At 35.1% G+C, this 10,331-nt stretch overlaps 1 protein-coding gene across 4 annotated transcripts in view; it reads left to right on the plus strand.

The window, feature by feature from the left end:
• The window catches only part of FUT9 (fucosyltransferase 9), a 178,953-nt gene extending 176,553 nt beyond the window's left edge, over positions 1-2,400 (plus strand). For all 4 annotated transcript variants that reach the window (XM_067011492.1, XM_067011491.1, XM_059083077.2 and 1 more), the window contains one exon: positions 583-2,400. In XM_067011492.1, coding sequence (XP_066867593.1) covers positions 591-1,670 — 1,080 coding nt within the window. In that variant the 5' untranslated portion in view covers positions 583-590 and the 3' untranslated portion in view covers positions 1,671-2,400. The remainder of the gene's footprint in view (positions 1-582) is intronic.
• The last annotated feature ends 7,931 nt before the right edge of the window (positions 2,401-10,331 follow it).

Genomic DNA, 10,331 nt, shown 5'->3' on the forward strand with positions numbered 1-10,331 from the left:
GATAGGTGTCAGATACTGTTCTTGTTATGGGAAACTCATCTGAATTTAACTCCTGGGTAAATAGTCCTCACTTATATAAAGGGCAGAGACTAGAGAAATCAAGACAATCAAACCTGAGGTGCCAAATGCACCTCAATGGATTATTGATGTTTGTATTATTTGTTCAAAGAAGATTGTAGAAGGCAAGAAAGAGCATAACTCAATGGGTGAGCTAGTTAGGGTAAGCTAGTTACTTATATCTCTGACCCTCAACTTCCTCATTCTGCAGAGAAGAGGTGATAAAAGACCTCCTTGAATAGGGGTTCTGTGAGGATCAAAGGAAATGAAGTATGCAAAGTGCTTGGCACAAAGCCTAGCAGAGAGTGAGCATTTAGGAAACGGGTACTGTTAAAGTTACAACTTGATTGTATTGAACTGACATCCTATATTTAGTTTTTGCTAAGACCGGAAAGGAAAATGCAGTTGATTTGGTGATTAAGTGTATTTTAGGAGATATCACCTGTTTATCTCAAAACGTATTTATGATTAGCTCTTCATCCCTACCTCTACCTACCCCTCTATCTTTCCTTTTCTGTTTCACAGGAAAAATTATGACCTCGGCATCCAAAGGAATTCTCCGCCCATTTTTAATCGTCTGCATTATCCTGGGCTGCTTCATGGCATGTCTGCTCATTTACATCAAGCCCACCAACAGCTGGATCTTCAATCCGATGGAGTCAGCCAGCTCTGTGCTGAAAATGAAAAATTTCTTCTCCACCAAAACTGATTATTTTAACGAAACTACGATTCTGATTTGGGTGTGGCCATTCGGGCAGACCTTTGACCTTACATCTTGCCAAGCAATGTTCAACATCCAAGGATGCCATCTCACGACGGACCGGTCCCTGTACAACAAATCGCATGCGGTTCTGATCCATCACCGAGACATCAGTTGGGATCTGACTAATTTACCTCAGCAGGCAAGGCCACCCTTCCAGAAATGGATTTGGATGAATTTGGAATCACCAACTCACACACCCCAGAAGAGCGGCATTGAGCACCTGTTCAACCTGACTCTGACTTATCGCCGCGACTCAGATATCCAAGTGCCTTATGGCTTCTTGACGGTGAGCACAAACCCCTTCGTGTTTGAAGTGCCGAGCAAAGAGAAGTTAGTGTGCTGGGTTGTAAGTAACTGGAACCCTGAACATGCCAGGGTCAAGTATTACAATGAGCTGAGCAAAAGCATTGAAATCCACACCTATGGGCAAGCATTTGGAGAGTATGTGAATGATAAAAATTTGATTCCTACCATATCTACTTGCAAATTTTATCTTTCCTTTGAAAACTCAATCCACAAAGATTACATCACAGAAAAGCTCTACAATGCTTTTCTGGCTGGCTCTGTGCCTGTTGTTTTGGGGCCATCTAGGGAAAACTATGAGAATTATATTCCAGCAGATTCATTCATTCATGTGGAAGATTATAACTCTCCCAGTGAGCTAGCAAAGTATCTGAAGGAAGTAGATAAAAACAATAAATTATACCTTAGTTACTTTAACTGGAGGAAAGATTTCACAGTAAATCTTCCACGATTTTGGGAATCACATGCATGCTTGGCTTGTGACCATGTGAAAAGACATCAAGAATATAAATCCGTTGGTAATTTAGAGAAATGGTTTTGGAATTAAAGTTTTCCATCATTTGCACACTTGGCAAATTATTTTGATGAGATATTATTGAGGTTTTGAAGATGAGAAGAGACATCGTTCAGCTTTTGTGTCATAATTTATGTGTATCACTCTCTCTTGGGTGACATATATATTCTGATGGAGATTTTTGAGAGTGCAGCCTTGGCAATCACTCCACTTGTTTTAAATTATCTTATATGTACCTAATTATGTGCACTGAAAAATAATTTATTCTTCTCTATCATTTGTAAACATTATTTTCTTCATATTTTTGTAGTTGTCTGTAATGTAACTGTGATTCGATTGCTGTTCCTACACTGATCAGTTGTTTAATCCAGTTGGTAAGTGAAGATGCACATCTTCAAATATGAAATATTTTCATTAAATATTATCATCTCTAGTTCCAGGTTGGCATAATGTAACAAAGGAAAAGCATTTGTAATTGAATTCTAACCTCTCTGACTTCAAAGTTGAACAGCGTATAACTGTCTCTATTTGATCTATTTTTTACCTGTTTACCACGTTTGTGAATGCCACATTTGTGAATTATTCACTTAGTTAATAAGCCAGATAGTGGAGCAGAACTGTTCTATTCGGGAAGCTATTAGGCTTTCCATTTACTTTCATTAAGTTGACTTGCACATGCAGCCACTTGTTCTCATGATCTTAAGTTAAATTATTTAAGTATTTTTAAATATCCAATTTGTTGGGATTGTTAGTACCTGGGAAATAATCCTAGTAAAACTTAAGAAAATCTAAGGTAGTTTTCTTCCTGATCTTAACACTCCTTTTTATAATAAAACAAATAATCTTATCAAGTGACAAAGGAAAAGGTTATGTATAGATACAAGTCATATTTATAATTGGTACATTTATGTATCAATATAATTTTAAATAACATATCAATTGAAAATATTTTTCCAAAGGTCCAATGTCTAAAACTGTTACATTTCATCATATGAACATAATATGTGAGATGTTTGTCCTATCATTTAAAAGGACCTAAATAAAATTATTATCAAGGTGTTAAGTATAAGATGTTAAACATAATAAAATGACAATCTGTAGGGAACACATAATGCTAACACAGAGTGATATCTCAATGCATATTTGTTGAATTAATAAATGAATGACATTGAAAGTCATCAGAAAATTTTTGTTTGTTCCAAAAAAGTGACAGTTCTAGCCTAGAGGTACTAACTGGAGATGATGTTTTATATTCCATTTTTGTAATTATTCATATGTGGCACATATGACCATGGCCCTCAGGGTTTTACAGAACCAAAATAAATTTTCATTACACTATGTTTTTGGAGAATTCACCCCTGAACTTGCAGTTGCTGTACAGTGTTTCCCCTCCATAATGTTAAGGGCTGAATATAAGCAGCGAGCAGTGGGTGAGAGAAGATGGGAAGATAAGGATTCTTCAAAGAAAGCATTTACCAAAAGAATCTTTAATGACTTTATTCTAAACCCATCAAAAGTGTTAGAACATTCTGATGACATCCATTTGTGTCTATTTGTGACTTAGTCTAATAATCCTCTACATGTTAACATCAGTAGAACTCAACTCCACAATTTTCTACATCAAATAGAGAGAGAGGCAAATTTAAATTCAGAAAGCAGGAGCTATGTCCAACAATCCAGACTGCCTTGTGAGGGAATGAGCTCTTGGGACCACTAGAAGGATTTGAGCAGAGGAAGATTCCTACATTGGATGAAGGATTGTTTGATCTTCAGGTTCACTCCTTTACCCATGATTGAACAGGCTCCCTGTGTCAGGCAATGCCCTAACCAGAGATAAAGATGAACAGACCTGTTTCTGAGCCACACACTTTGTTTACTCATTTGACCTAATGGAAGATTACCTCCATATTATCTCTTCTAACCACACTGCATCCAGAAATGATATGTCTGTGTAGATGCCCTCCTAGATAAGGAGAGATCTCCACCACATTTATTTCATTATGTTCAAATAGTCAAATTCACACATTTATGTTTACTTTATTGTCTTTTTGGCCAACAAAAAATATAGGGATCTAAAGAGGATGCATTGCTAACCAATTTAGAGATATCTACTTTCTCCAAAAGCAGAAAAGCATTCAGTAACAAGCCTTTGCTGTGGTAGATGCTCATGATTTCAAAGAACCGAGAAACCTGAGGGCATTGCCTTTATTGTCAACTATGAATTTGATCTCTTTCTCAGTGTGAGACTATAATTATATGCTGATAATATGACTGAAGCTAAGGCAATAATACTAAGTGACTAACTAGCACATCTGTATATTAAAAACCCATTACCAAGTCCCAGAAGAATAGGTTTTCTTAATATGCAGTGCCAAAAATGAATGAGTCAGCTTCAATTCTGTGTCCATTGATCAGTGAGTTTTAGGGCTGGAAGAAATTATAGCAATGTTTACAAACCAATCTCTTCGTTCTACTTATGAAGCAACTAGATTCAGAGATAATATTTAAGACATATGTTCACACACACACACACACACAGACACACACAGGCACACACACTCGTACACTCCACACCTATATTGACATAGCCAAGATTAGAATTAAAGGGTACTACCTCTCTTGATCCTGTTTTCTTCTTCATTGTATTCTCACCTTATCATTGAAGTAGGTCTCAATTCTAAAAATGTGAATGCCTGATTGGTGTTATTAGGGCCTGTAGAATATTACACTCTCTGTGGAAGCACTTTGACTTTTGAAAAAGTATACGTAAGGTAAATAAAACATGAAACTTGTTAGCATTCTTTCTGGTTTAAATATTTTAGGAGTTGAGCTTTAGTAGAAGGAAATGGGCTTTCACCACATTTGAAGTGAAATGCAACCCTCAAAATGGTTCTGTTTCTCTGCCACTTCTTTAATAAATCCTGTGGATTGCAATTTTTTTAAGGATATCACGTGGTGAAAGATATAGATTTGACAAGATTGGCTCGCTGCTGGTTATAAAAACAAATTTTGCCAGGAGGTAGATTGTGAATATAAAATAAGAACAGACCACTTAAAAAGTTTTATTTAAAAATATCAAAACTCTTTTACTTTCAATGGTCTGAATATTTAAATGTTATTTATTGCAGGCCTTACTAGTAAGAATATATAAATATAATTATTATAGGCCTTATTAATAAGAACATATACTAAATTCTCCATATCCAGCAGTATGTCATGTCTGAAAAAAAAAGACATGACAGTCATAGTTTATGACAGCCATAAATATGACAAGATGAAGTAGAAACTTAAAAAGTTATCTAAATAGGAATCCACCATCAGCTTCAAAATTGTATATTTACTATACAAATTCTGATAATCCCAGAATGTGCAGAAATATCTTCTGTTGTGAGGGCTTAGAAAGCTCAGAGCATCTGAGGGATAAATTGACCAACTATTTAGAAATTATTTGCTGAGGCTTTATATTCTTGCCTCCAGTTGGAGGTTAAATATGGAAAGAAGAGGAAATTATACTATTGAGATCTTTTTACCTGCCTATTTTCAGACTAGATTCCGTTGAGTCTTAAAGGTAATCACCCAGAAAATGTCTCTGCATGAATTAATGTTACCAAAGCAAGGTTTAGATCCTTACATTATGACTTTGTGCTTAATCATATATTTGAGGGCCCTTAAACTCTAATCTCATTTAAGGGAACTTCTTAATAAATTAATTGTAATCAAGACGTTAAACAAAATAAATTTTAGAATCTAAAAGATAAATCCAGTGCCTAACCCAGAGGAGGATCTCAACAAATTCTTGTTGAATGAATAAACAGATTGCATTAGAGATCGTGCAAAATATTTTTTAAAGTGTGATAACAGTTCCAGCTTCTTGGTACCCGTTAGACATGATGTATTTATTTCATTGGTCAGTTTGCTGCCTGGATGCAAAAGGAAGGCATTTTATGTCTTTCCAGTCTTACTGCATTCTAAGACCGCAAAGAAGTAACATTTCTAGAAAGATTAAAAAGAATTTGGAACATGTTAACATTCTATTCAAATATTAACATACGAACTGTTTCTAATAGAAAAAACAATTCATATTTAAGAAGAATATAAAGTGCAAGCACTGTAGGGGGCACATATTTATTACCAAACTAGGCATGGGGAGAAACATCTTTTCTTTCCTCGTGAACTACACTTCTTTATACTGCAAACATCAGTCAATTAAGATGGTATTTTTTTTCTGGACATCTCTCATCTGGAGATTTTGTAGCATTTTGCAAATGGATAAGCTCCACTACTACCAAAAGTGTTCTTCCTCTTAGTAATTCATATTGAATGCATCCATATCCGTAAGCATTATATAGAGTAGTTTACAACATAAATGAGAGATAACCTGCTAAACCAGAAATATGAGTAATGCTAGGCTGGGTTATTTATTCAAAAAACTTTAATTTTGAGAAAGCCACTTGACCTCTCTGGACCTTTGTTTTGTACGTTCCTTTTAGCACTGTTACTCTCTCATCTAAGATCTAAATTGATATATGCGCGTATTTGCAAATGCAGTTCCAATGACCATCACAAAATAATATTTTGGAGGTAAATATTCCAACAGATTTCCCTCTTATTTCTCTGAATAGACAAGTAAAGTATAAAACTGATTATTAATCTAATATTTGGAAAGAGCCTAATCCAGTGAATATAGCAAATTCTTAATTAACTAATCCTCCTCCTTTAACTCCTTCCGCCCCTTAGTTCTCTACCTATTTCCTTTACAATTCATGTACTCACCTATGCACTGAGATCTTAATTGCCTGCAGAAAAATAAGCATATACTGAGCATTATCTTAAAATATTTTAAATTTTTCTACACCATCCACATTCCTATTACAATTATCTGAAAATTTTTATTTATGCAAAAATTTAAGGGAGGTAGTGGTGGTGCATAGTCAATCCCCAGATGACAGTAAAATGGGGAGGCTAATTTGAGTAAGCCAGATTGAACACATCTGGACAATTCAGTTATTTTTTTAAACTCACAACTAATATATATTTATTCATTTGATTTAAATTAAAAATATTTTTAAGAAGAATTTTTTTTAAAACCCTCCAACATCACCTGACCTAGAATCACCAGAGGTGTTTATGAACAATACTGATTCCTGGGCCCAGCTCATGCCGTTGGAATCTCTTCACATAAGTCCATAAAAACATGCTTTTAATGCTTATCCTACGTTATTCTGTTTCATGCTATAGTTTGTGAACCATCCTAAGCCAATGGTTCTCAAACACACGCCTTTGGAACTTGCTGGGTCAGGTACATAAGAATCATTTGAAAAACTGTTAATAAAACACAGCTTCTGATTCTCTGGATTACTAAAATCCTTTACAGCCATAAAATGTTAGGCTTCTGTGATCTGCTTATCTGCTGTATGTGTTTAAGAAAACTCTTTCCCATATTCCAAAGTCCTTGCTTGATGGGTGGAAAAGTAATTTGCAATTGGGATATACCAGCAAGCTGTAGCACATGGATTGTTTTAAATTGAAGTATAGCAAATTGATTTACAATATTATATTAGGTGTACAACATAGTGGTTCAATATTTTTATAGACTGTACTCCATTTAAAGTTATTACAAAATAATGGCTTATTTCCCTGTGAGGTACAAGAAGCAACAAGGTTATAGCGTACAGCACATGGATTTTTGATGACCACAGATTTAGAGTTGAATCCCAGCTCTGCCCATTCACTGTGTGCAAGTATGTGACTTCTCTTAGCCTCAGATTTTGCATATGGGGGTAACATGCATGTGGAGGTAACATGGAGGTAACATATTCATGATGTGTTTTTTGTGAGGACAAATATAATGACGTTTAAGTGACTAAACAATGTGTCCAATTAGTAGTATGCTTTGCTATAATGAAAGATCATTGTGAGGAATCCAAAATTATTTCCACAATTTTAGTTCTGAGGCTCTGAAAGCGTTATGCAGACAGCTTATGAGAATCACTGCAAATTTAAATAAGCCAAAGGAATAATCTTCAGGAGAGGAGAAACAAATATAGTGTGGAAGCGTGCATTCACGTCTTCTGTAATCACTAAGTAATGCAAGAGGTGTGGGGAGCTGACAGTCGTAGTGCATAGGCATTATTTGCATTACTAAACACATACATCATTTCTTAAAATCATGGAACCCAAAGCAGACCTAATTTTACCTCCATGTTATGAGCAATCAGTAAATTAATGGTCAATTTAGCATATTATCAGTTGGTATAGCTCAAGTCACAGACGGAATAGCAGGAAGATTCTCAGAAATCCTTTTCTGGTAAGGAAAGAGGCCTAGAAGTAAACATTCAACAACTTGACGTAATCCCTCATTTCAACTGTCTAGTAGTTTAGCCACAGAACTAGTTAATGATAAAAGTTAGGAAACAGAATGAAGTCTCTACTTTTTGTAAAGTTTTAAAAGAATGCTAAAATTTACTTTTAAAATGTTAGAGTATACATTCGATGAGCTGAGATGTATTTGTTTACTGGTGCAGTAATAAAATAATTCTTAGCCAGACTGCGACTGACTACTCTAATTACTAATTGCATAATAAGGTTTTGACATGAATATTCTCAGCTGTTCATGTGCACAATTTCTAAGTTGTACTGTAATAAAACAAAAAAGTAGACTTAAGGACAATTTTTCTTTTTAATGTGTAAAAAAGGAATGATATTCAAAATAGTATTTTAAGTAGTTCCTAGTTGTGTTGCTTTAAAAAATTTTAGAAACATTTATTATTTCAGATACAACCTTAGAAAACTTCAAAAACTGAATTAAGTCATTTTTCTTAGTTCTCTGGCAACCAAACTGTTGAATTAGTTATATATGTAAAGTGTGTTAAATTAGAGCTTGCTGGAATTTCATTGTGAAAAACATAAGTTTTATCAGAAAACTTTTAAGAGCGATTTCTACAGAGAGGTATGTTAACTGTTGTGGCTTTCTACACATGACTGCATTCCATTTTGATTAATGAGAGTGCAGGAGAGAGAAAAGGGGCTTGGCAGAAAGATGACCCAGACGAAATTAACAACCCAGTACTACTCATTATGCAAGAAATATGTGCCAGAGTTACAACACGCATCCCCTGACTTCAGACGGGCCTTATTAGCCACCTTGGTCCCTCGGATGAGACAATCCTGAAGATGCCATCTTCATCCAAGGCAAGATTGCCAGAAGAGAGCTCACTATCATGTTGGGTAGGACGCGTGTCTCTAGGGACTGTAATGAGATCAGGCCTTTCACATACTGATTTTCAAAAGCCCTCGAGCCAATTGAGAATATCTTGTTGCCTGTGTAAAACTGGGAGCAGTGCACTTTTTAGATAACAGGTGACCTATCTCAAATATTTTATATATTACTTTAAAATGATGAATCAAAAGACAAAGAAAGACTTGTGACCAGGAGTTTACTTAAAAGGAAAACAAAACAAAATTAAAAATCCCTTTTAGCTTGTAGATGCTCTACACTCATATCAATGAAGGCTCTTGCCCTGGAAGATTAACAGGTTATGTGGCAGTGGATATAGGAATAGAAAAAAAAAAAAAAAAAGCTGTGAAAATAACATCACGCTTTTTTACTCTTAAAATAAAAATTTAAATCTCTAGAGCTATCAGTATGATGGCAACCTTCACAAACAATCTATCTATTCATGTGCCTTTTTTTCCCCTCTTTTACTTTTTTCTCTCTTTTTATTTAAGGTTGGGTTTGGTAAGAGTCAGGGTTAGCAGAATAATTGTGACAATATCAAAAACAACATTTCCATAAATCCTGTGTCAGATGAAGATAAGAAGTAATGTTTGCTGGAGGAAATGCAACTGGTCAAAATTATTTGAATGAAATTATTGAGATTTATCATCTTCATTGGAATACAGTGGTCTATTCTAAATCCAAAACAACATGTGTGTACAATAGATGTTTTTTAAAGGGAAAAGGCTAACAAAGGCTAACAAAGAGCTAACAAGTCTGCAGGTAGATTCAAGTTCACAAAGCTGCAGAAAGGAGAAAAATGGCGACAAGAAACAAGGAAAGGAGCAGTAAATTAAGGATCAGAACTCAAGTTCTAGCTTACATAATCTATTGTATAATTCACTAGGTTTTCTGGGCCATAGATTTCTCATCTGTCAACAGGGTGCAGTGAACTTTACATTATCATCACCTGAGAAACTCTTACAAATTTTGATTTGTTGATTAGACATCCTGGTTTAATTAGCCTGGCACAGGGCATGCTGTCATATATTCGTCTAGAATTTTTCTTCTTTTCTTCCTGCTCCCTTCCATTTGGTCATGTGGATGCTCTGTGAGCCATAAGAAAGAGGGAAAAGAGGTTAACAGGCAATTTCTTTAGGAGCTCTAACTAAAGCATTGCTAATGAAGAAAGCTGCAAGGGAAGTTCACAGATGAAGAGTAGGGATGCCATATGCTTCCTCTTATCTCATTTCCTCAAGAACACACATATAGACTCACCCATGCCTATCCTTTTTTTTTTTTATGTAGTTCAAGTGTAACTTTGAATAAAACGACATCCACTCAAGTAAGGAAGGTCAAAATTATCATGCTGAAAAAAAAATGTGCCAATTCTAGCCAATGTGTAACTTGTAAGGGTCAGTAATCCATAAACTATTTGGATGGTAATTGTATGTTTTATTCATGTAACGTGATTTTGC

Source organism: Kogia breviceps, chromosome 13 (genome assembly GCF_026419965.1).
Source record: "Kogia breviceps isolate mKogBre1 chromosome 13, mKogBre1 haplotype 1, whole genome shotgun sequence".
In the NCBI taxonomy this organism is placed as follows: domain Eukaryota; kingdom Metazoa; phylum Chordata; class Mammalia; order Artiodactyla; family Physeteridae; genus Kogia; species Kogia breviceps.